The sequence below is a fragment of the Idiotropiscis lumnitzeri genome, chromosome 1 (genome assembly GCF_059441095.1).
Source record: "Idiotropiscis lumnitzeri isolate Australia: NSW breed Sydney's pygmy pipehorse chromosome 1, RoL_Ilum_1.0, whole genome shotgun sequence".
NCBI lineage: Eukaryota > Metazoa > Chordata > Actinopteri > Syngnathiformes > Syngnathidae > Idiotropiscis > Idiotropiscis lumnitzeri.
The window spans coordinates 7046674-7065032 of NC_142391.1; the positions used below are offsets into that span (position 1 = coordinate 7046674).

Sequence of the window (18359 nt, forward strand, 5' to 3'; positions counted from 1 at the left end):
AAAGGTGCACATCAAATAAATAAGTGAGGCTGAAAAAAAATTTTAAAGCATTTTTTTTTTCTTACTCAAAATGTTGTGACTTCTTTTTCACGCCTATACGCCGGCTTCCTCCCACTTTCCAAAAAAAATGTGCATATTAGGTTAACAGGTCGAAAATGGCTGAATTTTACTAAAGCGCTCATTGAAATAAACCCCGAGTGTAACATTCGACTTTTTGATCACGTGTGAAAAACATATCGTAGCCAGGCAGTCAGCAATTAGCGATTGAAGCTAACGTAGCGGTCTGCGTCTTGACTCAGTGCTCCTTCTTATCAAACATGGAAGATCCAAATTCAAGTCTTTTCATAAAAAAAATAAAAATAAATAAAATCTAAAAATGTCAATAGCAGCTTTGGGAATGTGAACAAACCAGGAAGTAGAAAACGTCCACATTAAATATATGTCTGCACTAAATTGTTTAAAAGAAGCAACACTGTTGCTCTGTCATTCGCCGTTTGATGCTGTCGGAATTTTAATTGCACATTTTGACAGTTTGAAAATGTCATTTAAATGGGCGACATGAAGTAAATTGTCCATGTGTCTACTGCATGCACCACATAATCAGATCATTGAAACTTACAATTTATTTATTTATATTTTTGCTCTCTGGGCTCAAGTCGAAGCAGCTCACCTTGTCACAACACCCTAGCTCTTCCCAGGTCGCCACGGTAATGAAAGCCACACTCAACATTGGGCCCCTCAGTTGAAGAGGGCGGGCTGAGCGCTGAGTCATTTGCGCAAGGCAGCCTAATTTCGGTGAAGTGTGCCGTCATTCTCGCTCCTTGGGGTATTTTGACAAACCCTCGTCGCAAACATGTCATTAAAACACCTGTGAGCTCTTTTTACGAGCGCCGAAGTATTGGACTTTGCAAGTTCCACTGTACAAAACAATCTTTGGGGGACTGAGAGGGGATAATTGTCTACGACTGAGGTGTGTGTTTGTGTGTGTTACGTGGTGGTGGTGGTCAAACCTCCAATTATGAGCGGTAGTGAGACAAGGGCTTTAATGGCTACCGTTAGCCTTCAGGGAGGTTTAATACACATGACTGTTTTGCAGAAGCAGCGTCAAATCTATAAAAGGACCATTAGGACGAGGGGCGGGGGGAAATCAATCCAAATGCCATTAAAGTGGAATAAGTTGCCAATATTGCTGATGTGGTTGCAGCGCCTTTGATTTTCCTTCAGATTATTAGGCACACTCGAGTAGTGACTTTGTTAAGGGAAAACAGTGTTGTCTGTGGAGTAATACGTCTCTCGGCTTCATAAAGTTTGCCGCCTCATATTTCCCCCTGCTTTATTGATTACCCATTATCATTTGTCATGAGGTGTCCTAACTCAAGGGGAAATTACAACCCCTCTTTCCTGCTCGGGAGTGCGGTATGGATCCGTCGAGTGGGGGGGGGGGGCACCGAGCTCGGAGAGAAATGAGCAAAGAAATAAAGCCCGTGCTTGGCGGTTGTGAGAGTGTGTGCGGTTATGAGCTGGAGGGCGAGGCTAAAAACACAGAAGGTAGCACAAATAAAAGAGGTGTCAGCGTGGAGGGAGTGCTTAAGGCCTCCACCTGGCCTTCTTTATTCCGTCGATGAAAACGCCAAGCACCGCTCGACCTCCTCGCAACCGGAAAAACCTGTAAAAGAGCATCAACAAGGCTCTTTCGAGCTTTTGTCAATCTTGGATTGACATTTCCCCCCACACACAATGTTCTAAATAAGCAAGCCATTGTCTGCAATGTTGTTCCGGGGACCATCCATGCCTGAAATGTGAATTGAAACATTCCCATATATTGTCTAGAATACGGCGAGTCTGTCAGGAGCACGCACGTATAAATATATATCACGAAAACGGCGCGCCACCGCCATTTCGTCACACAATGTTACAATCCATTTAATCCAAATCTTTTTAAGAAATGATTTAAGGTTTTTTTTTTTCTTTATATTTTCCTCGCTCCCCTGTTGCAGTACCCGGGGAAACCCATCCGGCAGGCTTTTCTGTCTGATTTATAATGTTAGTAGAGCAAGAATGGGGGATGAGACATGCAGAACAGCCGGCGTGTGTAACATAGATAAACTACATGGAGCTCCTGTGCTCTGGACTGAAACATTTATCTATCGAAGACGTGTATAGACGCCAAGTGGCTGTCTTTTAATGGAATAGTATGCTAATCCAGCACTCGGGAATTTGATTCAGTTAACTCTGTTTTCACGTTTTTTTTTTAGTTTTTTTTATTACTCAGCATATAGCAATTTATTTTATTTCCTCTGATGTTGGTGTACTCAACTACAGACAGTACCCGGCTTCTAGTATTGTGTATCGCTACACATGTTTATTTTTATTTTTTTTTTTTTAATAATTTGCGACATTTTTATTTTTTTTCCACAAATAGAGTTTGTTAATCCTAAAATATTTATTGGTGGGTTATTTTTTTTGTCACCTTAATTTTAATAGTTTTATATTTTTGCTCTCTGAGCTCAAGTCGAAGCAGCTCACCTTGTCACAACACCCTAGCTCTTCCCAGGTCGCCAGGGTAATGAAAGCCACACTCAACATTGGGCCCCTCAGTTGAAGAGGGCGGGCTGAGCGCTGAGTCATTTGCGCAAGGCAGCCTAATTTCGGTGAAGTGTGCCGTCATTCTCGCTCCTTGGGGTATTTTGACAAACCCTTGTCGCAAACATGTCATTAAAACACCTGTGAGCTCTTTTTACGAGCGCCGAAGTATTGGACTTTGCAAGTTCCACTGTACAAAACAATCTTTGGGGGACTGAGAGGGGATAATTGTCTACGACTTATATTTTTTTACACATTTTTTTTCACACGATGTTTTGCCAAAAATGCACGTTCATCATTTTGTTTAAGATTCAGTTACCGGTTTGGGTCGTAACGTGTTAGAAAAAAAGACAACATTTTGCTCATTACCGTGCAAAGTAAATGCAGATATTTGTAAATGTCTGATTTTGATGTCAGTGAGGGCTAAAGAAATTTGTGACTATTCACTGCAGAAAGGCTGAAAAGTCAGAGGATTTGCACTATTTACAATCTCTAAACAATTCATCAATTTTAAAAAATAATTAGCGATGAATTTGATTATTGATTAGTCGTCGACTTCTCAATTTTTGCCCCTTTGTTTTATTATTCCACAAATAATAATAATTAACAATCTGTCTGTTATAATAATACAAATGATTTCATTTTATGATAGGGCCTCATGACTCCTGGAAGGTAAATCTAAAATGCAATTTTTTAATTTTGAAACCAAGAAGCACTACTTCTTTTCTTTGCATTATTTCTTTGTATTTGTTTTTTTTAATTTTTTCAATAACGAGACAAAATTAGCCCTCTATTTGACCTGAGGTTTTTATTTGCACTAGTGCAAACAAACCGAGTGATTAATTCTTTGAAAATGGTTAAACACTTTACTACGTGTGTCATCTTGTTCTGATTTGTCTTCTTCTTCTTCTTCTTCATCTTCACAGCCTCCAAATCAGTCCTCAACAGTATGCTCAAGGAACCATCGTTAATACCAGACCAAACCTTGGCCAAGAACGTATACCAAGTACATTTAAAAAATATATATGTGTATATCTATATATATATATATATTTATTTATTTTTTAGTTTCATTGCATGTGTATTACTCCATCTTTTCTCCTTGCTCATTACTGTATCGCATTCCTTTCCTCACCTCCACCTTTCTCATTTCTCTTTCTCTCTCCCTCCCTCTCTCTCTCTCTCTCTCTCTCTCTCGCTCTCTCCCTCCCTCTCTCTCTCTCTCTCTCTTTCTTTCTCTCTCTCTCTCTCGCTCTCTGTCTGTCTGTCTGTCTGTCTGTCTGTCTTGCTCTCTCCACACGCCGTAATATTTCTCCCCCCCTCCACTCTCCTCAGTGCACAGTAAACGACTGCTGTTATGGACCACTGGTAGACTGCATCAAACAGTATCCTATCCCATAAAATTTTAAGCTTGAAATTGACGAGGAGCTATTGAAGGGGATGAGATGTGTCTGCCTTCACCCCACATAAAAGTTCTGCTTCACGGCGGAGGCGTTTGCCATCCCTCTACCACAAATGATACAGGATGTGGAGGGAGATGTAAAAAGAAAAAAAAGAAAACGTCATGAGTTGGGTGGTATTGAATGAACGCAGCTGGCTTCCTTGTATCTTGTGAATATTCTCATTTTGTTTTGTCATCAATTGGATACAGTTCAGCACCATGGAGAGTTCAAGTCACATTTTTTTTCCAACAAGCGTAGGCAGTTCAGATTAACGTTCCCGTAAAAAAAAAAAATCAGGTGAAATCAAAAAATGCATACCGCAGTTATGTTTTTGAATTTTAACTTTGTCACACACTCAATTATACATCTCAATGCTTAAATCGTTCACTACCAGCCGTTTGCAAACCGGCCATTTCAGAGCATTTGGGCTCATTTTTCACGGCCCATAAAATGTGTTTTGTTACAATATAGGCATTGAATTTACTGAAAGATATAGTACACTTTATTCTTTTGCCCTCGAAAAAAAAAAAACTTTGTTCCTACTTTTTTCAAAAATCAGCAGAACATTTTTCCGTTCAGTTTCTGATTTAAGAGTTACTCAACGTGGAACTTTGTCAGCATCTCCTCCCGATTCCTTATTACAGTCATGCACTTCAAAGATTTGTTGTGAGCACTGATTAAGGTTGACCAGAAAACTTGATTATGCTGCTGTGCTTTGGATTAATAAGTGACATCAAGAGAAACGACTTTTACTTTGCATAATACGCCCCAATAGACTTTGGAGCAAACGTCCAAGCAGGAAAAGCAATGGTTCAGCTCATAAATAATGAATGACAACTGGGCGCTTTTTATTCTTTGCTTATATTTTTGAGGCTTTAGTAGATAACAACCGCAACTTTTGGAATCCTTGACTCTTTCCCCACAGCGCTATTGGCCAAGAGCACGAGGTGCTGCTGTGTGACAAACTCAAGGAGAAAAATTTGTCCTTTCTAGGTAAGTCGTCATTTCACCTTTGCACCCCCTTGCTAATCGTTTCATTTTGGCACAACTTGTAAAAGTGGACTCCGCCCACTGACAAAAAGCTCTCGAAGTTCTACCGTCATCAGTTCTATTTTAAGGTCATTCATTTTCTCCCATCCTGGTGATGCCGAATGTCCTCGCGCCCCCACTCGCTCAGTACCGCTCCCCCAAAAGTTACAAGAAAGTAGCCCCTGACACAATTTCCGCCAATCATCGTGCTATTTGCGGACGGAAGAAAAATGTGAAAAAGAAATTGGCCATTTTGCTTTGCAGCAGCCATTGCGGGTGATCTTCAGGCCTCGTACTCAAACTCTCGCGAGGAAATTCTAAGAAATAAGTCTCATCCTGGACAGATGTGCAATGTTTACTTGCAAACTATTTTTTAGCCTTGCTCTAACGTGGGTAGAGTACGGTGATCAGTGGCTCAATATTAAGTTTTATTTTTTTTTTATGAAATAGCATTGTTGCAACATGCAGTGCTATAGCCTTGGAATCATGATTTTGTCTCATTCGAATTCAATCAAGGTAGTGCCCATGTGTGAAATTGTGGAAGTTAATATTTAACCCCCGCTTCCATCTCAACCCCCCACCCCACCCCCTCCATCCCATCATCATCATCCCATAGGTCAGGTGAGTGAAGGATGAAAGTCATTCCTTGTGTCATTAAGACCACATCATTTATTTGGACCCGCGGTGTTGACCTTTCTTCACGGCTATACAGAGGACTGTTCTAAAACTGTCAGAGGGCACCAGGGCCACTGAGGCAACCTCACCCCAGTTGATAAATGGATTGGAAATAAGCTACCCAACAGCAGGGACGGCCCATTAATTTTAATCAAAGGTGGTGTAAAAAGGCGATCAGAGCCACATGACAATGTCAACAGCCCAGCCGCGGCCAATCGCGCTCCCCTTTTTGCCGGTGCAGACACATTAGCCGAGCCCGGGATGCCCCCCGTGCACCGCAGGCCTCTGGCAGCCACACTGACCTCACTCTCGGCTCCCCTTTCTCCATCCTTGGCTGATGCTGCCTCTTTACTGACACCGGCACCCTCCATCTCTTCTCAATTCTCCTCCGTGCCCCATTAGTCGAGCTTGACTGGAGACAAAGAGGCAGGCCCTTGGAACCGAATGACCTGGTCAGCTCCGAGATTTAATGGAGAAATCAGGTGTTGTGCGGATAATGGCTGAAGTGTGCAAAAAGTCAAGGACAATGGCTGCAGTTTGTGAGGATCGGGGTCGGGCTTAGTCAGACTCTAATGCCCCATTGCGATATATTTTATGAAGCTTCACCGAACTACAAACTGGAGCTCAGCTTTTTTTTTTTGTGAGCTGGCAGCAAATACACGGCCAAGTGTTGTAAATGTTATCACACCAAGGGAACTTTTACGAAACAATGTATGTAACAAATGCGACTCATCTGCCTTCTGTTTTAGATGAAAACCAACTGAGAGCTAAAGGTTACGACAAAACTCCTGACATCATCCTGGAGGTCCCTGTTGGTTCGTATTTTTTTTCCCACAATTTTGTTGATCCTAAATCGATTTCAGTTTTGCTCAAATGGACGCTGCCCTGGTGTGGTTGGTGCAAACGCGAAGGGTTAATTCCGGAGTTTTTTTGCCGGTTTTGACTCGTTGTTTATGTGTGTTTATGGAAAGCTGTGGAGGGCCACATCGTTCACTGGATTGAGAGCAAAGCGTCATTTGGGGATGACCACAGTCACCGTACCTATCTCAACGAACAGTTTTGGAGCTACTGGAATAGGTCAGTCCTGGTTTGCACATTCTTTCTTTTGCATTTTTTATTCCTTTGTTCTACCTCATCCAATTCTAAACTCGTAAATACACAACTCAAGTCGTAGCTGCGTACAAAGGAAGCATGGAAGTGGACTCGAGAGTACTTTCAAATACATCCGAACGTACTTGAAGGCTTAATGTTACAAACGTAGCAATTTTCTCCTAATGCCACTGGGCATTAGCTTGCCCATGCATGAGGAAAAAATAAATAAAATTGGCCAACATTATACATATTGGAATCGTAAATACGTAAACATTATTTATATGTAAGTTTTATTGTTGGTTTTATTATGTCTGCAGAGCATGATTTACGTTCTACTTTTTTTTCTTTTTTTTTTTTATAAGCATTTGGCCTACACCTTACCTCTGTGTTCAAAAGTGACATACTTTGTAAGTAAATATTGTTTAATCATAATTATTTGGTTTCATTACAGAAGTTTTTTTTCTGCATGCCAAGTCAATACCCCGTGGCATTGTGGGGAAAAAAATATGCTCAATTTGTCGCATTTAGCCTACAACTATATTCGACCGTATTTGCAACTATGTATTATTGAATGTATTTACAAGTACGTTCAAATGTATTAGCAAGTACGTTCCAACGTATTTAAATATGTTGGATCATCCTAGCAAATTCGTTCAAACGTACTCACAAGTATGTTATTTTTTATTTATTTTTTTTTCAGACAAAAATTTATACCCCACATTAATAATTGGAAGTTCCTTCGTCATCGTTGTTTTTAACTCTGTATATTATCATAAAGTGAACATGAGTGTGGAAACGATTAGTCCCAAGAAATGACACGTTTTATATCTTCTGTGGAAAAAACGTGAAATATGAAACAATCATAATTTGAACTGCTTTCCGCTTGATCTGTGCCTTGACGCACTCAAGAAAAATGAATCATCAATTCAATCAGAGAAATCAATCTTTGGAAACAGTGTTGAAAAGCGACAAAGCAAGTCATGAAAATCTGACAAACAAAATAAACATCGGCATGGTTTAACAGCTGTGCCGGATGTGCAAACTTGATAAACCTCGCTCATGCTTGTCTCACTTTTTAACAATCGACTAATCAATTACTGTTCCCATCCTAGCAGCTGATTTCTTGTAAAAAAAAAATTTAAAAAAGTGCAATGTGCTTGAAAATGTCTCTCTATTTTCTAACTAAATCCATATTACAGTAACAAGCGGTAAAGCCAGCAAGCGGCGCAGATCAAAAGTTTCCAAAAATACATTTTCCTCCGTCTTCTTGAAAAAAAGCTCTTTGCTTTGTCCCTTTCATCGCAGCGTCGCCAGTTCCCACTAGGTCAAACCATCATGATACTTACACGCTGATTCTAAGGTTAGAGTTATCCGAGCCTTCCATATATGACCCGGAGGTGTCTTTCATTGATATTCGGCGGCACAGCCTTGTCCAAGTGTATTAGACAACTGACAATGTAGATCCCATCATGTCAGCCCGAAGCCCGATCAGATAAACTTGGTTGTGTCAGAATAGAAATGTAAAACTGTCAGTCCCGGCCTTATCCAGCAACCGTTACTTTTTTTAATTGACATTTAATCTTGACATTTGGAAATGTAAAATCGCTTTTCATTCATCGTTTAGACCTTTTACATCATCGTCTCAGGTATTTATGTCATGTCGGGTCAACGCTTGATGGTATAAACAGAGAAAGCAAGCCTCAAGGGCTGATTTGTTTGCGGTGTTTGTCCAATCCTTTTTGCTTCACATTTCTACAAACCCCGGAGCTTTTATTTAAGAATCCACAGCAGACTTTGTGATTACTTCATTGCCCTTGATTGACATATCCACTGATTTGCTTATTTTCCCCCGAATTCCCTCTTTGGTTTTACCGAACCGCTTCGCCCTTTTGTGTTAATTGCGCTCGGTTTCGAGCAATAAGAGGAGCTCTGGGATCGTGGCAGAAAGTGAAAGAGGAAAAAAAATCAAGTAATTTTCTCTCCAAAGCTTTCACCAACTACATTTATCATCCAAACAATAGTCTTGCCAACACACTAACCCCATAATGAACCCCTCTTCAGTGGAGTGAGGGGTAATGATGCTTCACGTAAAATGCTCCAAAGAAAGAAGAGGAAAAGCAAAAATGAGTGGAAAAATGATCTCGTGTGGAATCAAACGGCGTGTTCAAGTCCGGTGCCTGGATGAGGCGACGAAGCGGCGGCTATCGGCGTCGTTCAGCTATCAATCTTAGCCGCTGGCGTTCCAGAGCCGGTGAGCCCCTCTGCTCTGACTGATGCTCGGATAATTGAGTTATCCATCTCGCCCAACTATCAGAGTTGCGTAAGAATTATTCACCTGCTGGTGAATATTAAACACATAATGAGTCTCGTGTGTTTTGAGAGACGTGGATCATGTTCAAAACGCAGGTGTGGTCTCTTTTTCAATAGCCCTCTTTGATCAAAGTTTTCTGTTTGTTGGTAGTTATTTAGTTCGTCCCAACTCTTGGGTATGCCTTGAATCTGCAATGGTGGCCAACTCTGCAGTATTTTCTTTCATATAAACGAAACGTGTCTCAGTAACGGGGCTTTATTATTTTTAGATCACCGGTTGGGTTGGTGAATGAAAACAAACATTACTCAGTTAATACCAGTGGCGGGCCATGCATTTCACACCTGGGCCTTTAGTGAAGTCCTACTTCGGCCTACTTGAATAAATCCCCCTCATAGTACCATCATTTATGACACCACGGCTGGAGAAATAAGATACAGACAAACACTTACACAGTACTGAGCGAATGTTGATCTTGAAAGGTCCGTCTTGAAAATGTGGATCTGCAATTAAATCCACACTTTTCCCTCCTTCGGCCATTGTGGTTTAAAAAAAGCAAGAATATAGTTTGGATTTTTGAACGGTTGCTAGTTACGACTTCCGGGTGTGTTGATTGCACATCGTCCTGCCCCCTCACGAGTGAGTATCCAATCACAAAACGTGTTCATCACCTTCAGTGTAAGGCCAGCGAGAAGGCTCACTGTAACCAACTCGTGATCTGATTGGCTATCGCAACTGTCGATCAACTCTGAAAGCTCATTGGCTTTCATAGAACAGATGCCCGCACGATTCTATCTGAAGGCCTCGGAAAGAATAGTGTGTGCTACAGGTACTGTGAAATCTGCCAGCTAGCTGAATTCTTATTGGATAAAAACTTTCACCTAAAAATACAACACTACGATATAATGTGACATCAATGTGAAGAATATGATCATTTTTTCTTGATTATGCTAGGCCAGCAGAGAAGGCCTTCACTTCCCGCCACTGTTTAATACAATGTACAAAAAAATAAATAATTGTCCCCGGTTCGAATCTATATCGTTGTACCTCTTCGAGCTGCTTTTAACACTATTAAACTCATTAAAACACCCTGTAAGCATAATAAAACACATTTTTAAATCATCATTTGTTTTCACAATAAGGAACCAAAAAAAAAAACTCTAACAAAGATCTGCAAAAAATAAGTTAAATGTAAAACTGACATATAAAACAAAAAAGTAATTAAACATTATGTGAACTCCACAATTTTCAACCCGATCATAAAATAAAAAAACACCTGCTATCTTAATGCTAATCTATAATGTGAAATCCCATAGACAGCCTAATGTAAATTATCATTGACTTTATGGTAATTAAAAATAATCTTGAATAACTGCTTCATGAACAGATGCAGAGCATACAACATTTCTCACAGGTGTATCCTGTAATGTCTATGTGGCAATGATTATGATGAGTGGAGTTTAGTTGGGGTTCTTCTCTGCCTCTTCCTCTTCTTCTATTACGCTGCATGTCCTCCAGTAGAGTAACCGGACCGTAAAACCCACAATAAAAATTCGAAATATTGTGGCTGTTCACTGCAGTGCTAAAAACTGCAACATATCGTTAGCAGGCTCTCATAGCAACCTAATTGCAACGTCCTGTATTTCATTCCAATTCCAACTAATTAACACAATTTCTTCTAGCCCCAAATAATAAACCACTTGGACTCTGTGAAGTTGATTATTATTATGAGAAATATGGCCTCTTCGCTGTGCTCCTGCCCGGCATTCTTTGTGCTAACCACTGGTCCATTGTACCGCCCCACGAAATCAATCAAAACACTAAAACAACGGATGTTAATATCATACCTCACAAACCACGTGAGCCATTGAGCTGCTTGTCTTTCTTTTGGAACTTCATCCGCTTGTTTTCTTTATTAAGTCTAACGATATGCCTTCTCGGGCAAAGTCCACCCATTCATAATGGTTCTTACTATGAAGGATCTTTGTACGATTTAATTGCCCTCCCTATTCCGGTGATGCTTTATAAAGCTAATGCATTAATATGATTTTTATTAAAGAATCAATAACGCTAATCAGAATTTAATGTGCGTCATCGGAATCATCGCATAGCAGATTAAAAGCATAAATGTTTCGCCTTTTCGTCTTACTTTCCTCCATAATGCCACCAACCCCCAACCCCACCAAAGTCAGTCAGCTGTGAGATTTGTAAACTGCAAATGTTGAACGTTGGCTCCCTTAACGGAGGCGTGAAAAGGTTAGCCCTGATAAGGAGCTGTCAGACGTCCACAAAAGAAAAAAGATTGATAACTATATCATGGTACAGTATGCCTCATTTCTCCCCGATATGAAGCAAGGGGGGTTTAGACCTTTGGGTTTGCTTCAATACATCATCTGTCTTGACCACCTGGAAATGGGTTCAGGAGAAAACTTGCATTTTTAATGATTTGTTTTATATACTTAGTTGGGATTGATCACAATCGGTTCTTGATGCTGCTGGTATTTTTTTTTTTTGTGGAAATAGAAACAGCTGCTGTAGGATGAATCTGTCTCTCCTTAGACGTTCTGTTAACTTTTGGATGTAAATGAGAAAAATTCCAGATTTTTGTTTAGTGGATGTGGTCCTCAAATTTCAACCGATGTTATAAAAAATATAGTCCTTTGTCAACAATTCAAGTTGTTGCTGACTTAAAATTTGTAATTTATCTAATGTGAAATTAAATAACGAACTTGTGTAAATAAATGCATAATATACCCCACTTAACGGTTAATGTCCATAATATGGAGTATCTCATGTCTTCCGATAAATACTCAAAAAAGAGTCAAAATATAAAGTTAGTCAGTCGTAATTTTTTTTTATTTTACTTTGAATTATGGAAAACTTGTCATATTATTAATCTCTACCCTGACACGTTGGCTAACACTGAGACAGAACTGTGTCCGTGACGCTCGTTAGAACTTGACACAGCTGCAATTACGCAGCTTCCGATCTTTGTCAACTTTTTCCAATTACGGTCCATGGGGTTTTTTGCCGCGCTAATTCAGTTAATGCCTGTCAATTGAAGCAATTTAATTTCTTGATCCAACATTGTCCCACTTTAATGGGCATGCCTATCATTTTCGTTGGACTTCTCCAAATAGCTTAGTGCTCAATTACTTGAAGGTAATGATGTAGCTGGGGGGGGGGGACTAAAACAATTATTGCTGACTGCTCCGAAAGCAGAAGTAGTTACTGGTGGAATATTATATTTGTCTGGGTTATTTTATTTATTTATTTTTTTTGCAGCTGGGTCATCATAGTGCTACGGTAGATAGGAGATGTCACCTGAGACAGAGAGAGAAAGCACCCAAAGGCCATGACTACTGCAGCTGATGCAATGTGGCTGGACGTAACAGGGCGTCCCTGAGGACAGGTCCAAACACTTCTAGGGTGACAGTGTCGCACCTGCGAGCTCCTGTGTCCTGCCACGACAATATAGTGGAGGCAAAAAATGACATTTTATAGCAGGCGGAATTAGCAAATGCAAACGTATGCAGTTAATGTTTGCATATAAGGTCCATTTTTTTCAGTTGAGAATTTTGGTTTTGGTTGCGATCTTTTACGCAGTCCAAATAACTTTTTATTTTATTTTTTTTTTTTTTGCAGAAGGGGTTGGATTTTATGTAGATTTGATGATTTTTTTTACCATAAGAAAATTGCATGGGGAACACAAGAGAAAATGAAGTTTGAAGTAATGGAATTGGAAGTGTTAGTGGAAGAGGCAAACAAATATATACATAGTTGAATTTTGGGAAAGCCATCAACCGCATAAAGGTCATGCTTTGTTTGACTTCTCCTGTCCCGAGTTGAGTGGCAGTTGGATGTAGCGCACCCCGGGAAACTACTCTGAACCAGATGCATGAAAATGCAGAGTTAAAAGTAGTGTTGTCATGGTTGATATAGAATGACTCTTTCGTTCTTGTGACTGGCTCCAAGTCAGCCCTCTAATCAGTCAGAATAGACAAAAATGTCGCAATATATTTTTTGTTGGGAGTTCAAAAATTTTTAAAATGTTATTTAACGACGCAAAATCATCTCAGGTTTGATAACTCACAATCCGCATACATAATTAATCAGCTTGCATGTGAATGACATGGTTCCTGATTTGACCAACTCATTAACGATTTTATTATGTAAAAATGCAAGTGATATTTAATTTGTCGTTCGTGTTTTCGTTGTTGTTTTCAATGGAAAGGAGATTTTGTTTCAACTATTCCAGTATTACCGCATGGCCTGACTGACTGATTCATTGAGAAAGCTCTTTGTGCCCATTTAATTTTGTACTCGAGTAACCCCGCACTGGTCATATATCCAATAATTCATATCGCTGGCGTCAGGCCAAAAACTCATACGTCACATTTTGGAGAAATTCCTATTTTTTCGTTTTCTATTTTGGAGGTACAAGGTTTTGGCCCGACACCAGCGATGTGTAGTACGGGGGGAGTTCTGCTCTATGCCTGCAATGTAATTTTAACATTGCTAAGTTGGAACTATCACTAACCTATTCTTGGGCCGTATTAAAGTCAAGATTACTGTCAATATTTATATGAAGAACACGTGAAAATGTCGTATGTCAAGACCGTCATCACCCTGTTTTTTAGTTGTTCCAAGCAAATAAGCAAAAGATCCATTGGCAGGCAAAATTATGAATATTAATAAAGTCCTCATATTTGTGGTATTATTAATTTATTTTTATGATATAATTTTTCAAATATATTTTTTTAATTTTTATATAATTCTTATATAATTAATTTAATTTATTAATAAGCGATATTAGCCTCCCTGATAAAGCATAAGCTCATCTGACATGGCCTTGCTCTTATTTATAGTTCTGGGCACCCCATGCTGTGCGGGAACGTGGCCTCTTTTATTGTTTCCTTTGTTATGACATCCTCTCATAGAATATCCACAGAAAAAAAAAATAAGGCTGCACAATGCTAGTTCCTTTAGGGCTTTGCAAATGTTTGTTTTGGGGTGCCACGGTACACAGAAGTGCAATGCAGTTGCCCCCACACACACGCACACACACGCACATGCACACACTTCTGCAAAGGCATCCTGGAGTATTAATGCCAAATGACAAGTAAGCTGTGATGCTTCAAGGATTTCATGCTTTTAAGGATGCACATTTGGGCTCATTGTTTAAGGCGTCCGCGGTGTAATCCGCACTCTCAGGTCTCTCCAGCAGCCTGGGGATTGAGTTTTCGTTAAGCCTGCATGTCTGCCGTTTCTATAAGGAAGGTCATACGTGTGCATTATCCAAATTTGTCATTTAGCATTGAGACTGAGAGCCAGCTTTGACACGGCCGCCTCGGCGGTACATGTATCCCTCCTCCTTGTCCTCGTGCTCGGCCGCAAAACGGCGAGATGGAGAAGGAAGCCTCAAGTGAAACGAGGTGCGAGTGTGTCAACGATGTGAATTCCTTTTTTCTTTTTCTTTTTTTGCGGCGCTGGAACTTTTTTTTTTTTTTTTTTTTTTAAGATGAATGTCCATGTTTTTTGTCAGCTTTCAGAATGTATAACATCAGAATCACAGAGACACACTTCTTCACCTCGTTTTTTTTTTTTTTTTTCTGCAGTGCCCCGCTGGGCTTAGACAGATATTTTTTATGCTGAAAGTGTGACTTCAGCATAGTTTTCATTGTGAATTTCTTTCTCTGCATCATCATGTCTACGGCGGCTGGTTTGCTTTGTGTATAGAATCGATATGTTTTGACAGGAATGAAATCCCAAATCTTGTATAATGTGTATTTCTTTTTCCTTAATTCCCACCCCCCCAATATTTATGGTGCTTTAATTTTACGTCATGTCCAATTTTTTCTGATTTGGAAAAAAAATGTGCTATTTATCACACCAAACCAATTTCATTGAGTTTTGATCATATAATGTTTATATATATATATTTTGTTTCTAATGATTTCTAATTGTTTTTAGACCACACATATCCAAAATGTCATATTGCACAAAATGCACATGGAATTGTATTTTTCTTATAAATATCGCGATATGTTAAAAAATAAATAGATTAAAGTGCATATAATGTATTTGATTGTTTTTGTTATTTTTGTATTTTCTTATTTTATTTTTTCATAAATATTTCATAACCGGGAGGAAGGGTTGGACCTGAAATTTCTTGATGAATCCTGCCATGGGAAAATAGACATAGGCAGGTGACTAAATTTACTTGATTTAATATCATAGAAGTTAAGAATGATTATTCAGTAGTTTTTTTTTAATTTATTTTTATTTAATGGAATCGGAGGATTTATTTGTAAATGTTCTGAACACTTGCTTCCATGCCCGTTTTTTTATCACATAGAACAATACTGCCCTGAGATAATCTTCATGGACGTAGTTTACCGGTAATCACAATTAAAAAACAAATAAAATAGTTGCGCTTGACTCAAGAGTGCCTCAGCTGGTTGCCAGCAAGTACTGCACCCTATTTTGCAATCAATCAATTGATCCATTGACACAGCCCAGCCTTGATAGAAAATAAATGCCTTTAAAAATCACACTAATTCTGCCTCAGGTCACGGACTATTAAATAAAAATGCAAACTTTTGTAAAAATTCATCCAGAATCAGAATATATGGAAAAGCATACTAGGTGTACGTGCAAGTCTTTAAATCCACTATCATAAATTCTTCAGCTCGCCTTTCTTATCTTGGTTTGAATTTCCATGTCCTCTACTAATGTTTGGTTCGTTCTGTTTGCGACGGCGCGGCAAAAAGCTTCTTTTGTACCAAATGACAGACCGGGGGAAACAATGCTTCATATTTCTGCCTTTTGTGTTTAAAGAGCCGCTCTGTGTGTACCAGATAATGCGGCCGCTACTCGTGCTCTGTGGAGGCCCATCAGTCACCGTGCGGGGCTGCTCGCTTGTGATAAGTGCTTTCTTATAGATAACCTAGACAGCAAGCTCCTTTTTATAGGTCCACTGTCCCACACATAACCTTGTTTTTTTTTTGGGATCCCATCTCCCTCCCCCCACTTGTAGTTTCCCTACCTTCCTCCTCACCTTTTACACATGATCCATTGTATTGCATATATTTCCATGCAATCGCGGGTGATGTAAAAGGAAGATACCGTTTGAAGGAAACGTAATTCCCGAGTTAAGATAGGCTAATGTATTTTGCGGTTTCCTCATTCCAAGATCTTGATTAAAGACTCGTTCTGATTTAGAGCAAGCTTTTGATATTCTGATATTTGTCTTCCTTTTTTCCTCTCAGTTCCTTCATTTTTTTTTTCCTCAATTGGCATGGCTCCCAAGCAGCCATTAAGCGAGATGATCTTCTACAATAACAATAATTCTAAGCAGAGTTATAAAACCACAGAACCATAAAACACCTTAAAATCAATCCATGCCCCGCAATAAGTAATGTCAAATGCCGTGATGCTGTTTTGATTTTCCATCCATCATTCCTCTTCTTTTTTTGCTTAGCAGAGGCTTTTCAAAACTTTCGCTCTTCGGATGACCTCATCACTCAACCGGAATAACTTTGATATGCGTTTGAGATTGTTTGTTTCTCTGAGTTGGACTCTTTATCTGATCGTAGCTCACAGCAGTCGTTTTTGATTGACATAGCATAAGTAACGCATTTTAAAGGCCAGAAGAAGAGGTATTTGTTTTTGTATGATATTTCACAATTAATTCTCTTCAGGCCCTCGTTGCTAGACACTGAAAGAAATACAAGCACGTTTGAGTCTTTCCTCACCGGCCTGGCATTTGTTAAAGCCCTTCGTCAGGACCCATTTCCAGCCATCTTTTTATATTTTTTTTTTCTCAGACAGCCCTCTCCTCTCAAACTGCCTCTGTTTTGAGTTTCACGTCTGTCCGCCGTCTGATTGCTGCCTGATAGCTTAAACCTTGCTGCCTGCGTCCCTCTTAGTGGGAGTGTGTAATCAAAGACACATGAGGAGCCCGTGTCCAAGTGCTGACCTTCTGATTACGCTCATCAATTGTGAGGCTTAATGCACGAGCGCCACGAGCTGCACAGATGTGTCTCCAAAGTATCCGTCGTTCTGGAACAATAATACCGTATTCGACTTTGTGAATGTCACTTTTTCTGCTCGCGTAGCAGTGAGCGATGATGTTGGGATACATTAGCCTGACTTTGGAGGGTTCAGTCCCCGCTCAGGAACTGTGAATGTGAGAGCGAATGGTTGTCTGTTTCGATATATGCCCTGCAAGTGACTGGTGACTAATCCAAGGTGTAGCTGGCCTCTTGCCAAAAGTCAGCTGACCCACAACACTGTAGTATAGAAATTGGTGGATGGATGCTGCATAGTCCCAGCTCCACTAATGCTTTTTTTTTTTTTTCATGGAGGGGAAAAAAGTGTTTTTTTCTGGGGGTGGGAAAATGTTTTTTTGTTTTTACATGGGGGGGGCGTTTTTTTTTTTTTTCCGGGGGAGAAATTTTTTATTTTTTTTACATTGGGGAAAAGAGTGTTTATTTTTTTCAGGGGGGAAATGTTTTTTTTTTTTTTACATGCGGGGGAAAAAAAGTGTGTGTTTGTTTTTTTGTTTTGTTTTTTGTTTTTTCCGGCAGGGACAAAAATGCATTTTTTTTAACATGTGGCAAATGTCTTTTTTTTTTTTCCGGGGGTGGGAAAATGTTTTTTAATTTTTTTTTTACATAGGGGAAAAGAGTGTTGTTTTTTTCAAGGGAGGAAATGTTTTTTTTGTTTTTTTTTTACATGCGGAAGAAAAAAGTGTTTGTTTTTTTTCCGGAAAATAGGTGTGGGGTTTTTCTTGTCAGGGGAGTGCAGGAAAAAAAATACTTTTTTTCCCCGCTTGGGGAGCCTTTTTTTTTTCTTTTTTTTTTAATGTTCGGGTTTTAGTTTTTTAGGGTTACGGTTAATTTTTTAACTTGGTAGATGACCTATGTTGTTTGAAAAGATAAGGAAAAGAAGAGGATGGAACCGCAAGGTCGGAACATACTCAGATTTGTATCAAAGAAAACAGGTTTGGACTTGCTGACTTGGGCGTGGCATCTGTCAAATTTGACAAAAACAGAATTCTATATTCTCTCTCATGTCTCACAGTTTGGACGTGCTGGCTTTGATTCCGGCTCTGGCCTTCCTGCTTGGGTTTTCTCCGGGTACTTCGATTTCTTCTCACGCTCCAAAATGCATAGTAGGTTAATGGGACACCCTAAAGTGGCCCTAAGTGTGCGTGTGGGTGCGGA

At 39.6% G+C, this 18359-nt stretch overlaps 1 protein-coding gene across 2 annotated transcripts in view; it reads left to right on the plus strand.

Annotated features, from left to right (window-relative positions):
• cdin1 (CDAN1 interacting nuclease 1) overlaps positions 1 to 18359 on the plus strand; it is a 76666-nt gene that overhangs the window by 29681 nt on the left and 28626 nt on the right. For both annotated transcript variants that reach the window (XM_088313934.1, XM_088313924.1), the window contains exons 7-11: positions 3510 to 3589; positions 3919 to 3968; positions 4951 to 5018; positions 6479 to 6544; positions 6701 to 6806. In XM_088313934.1, the coding sequence (XP_088170060.1) occupies positions 3510 to 3589; positions 3919 to 3968; positions 4951 to 5018; positions 6479 to 6544; positions 6701 to 6806 (370 nt within the window). The remainder of the gene's footprint in view (positions 1 to 3509; positions 3590 to 3918; positions 3969 to 4950; positions 5019 to 6478; positions 6545 to 6700; positions 6807 to 18359) is intronic.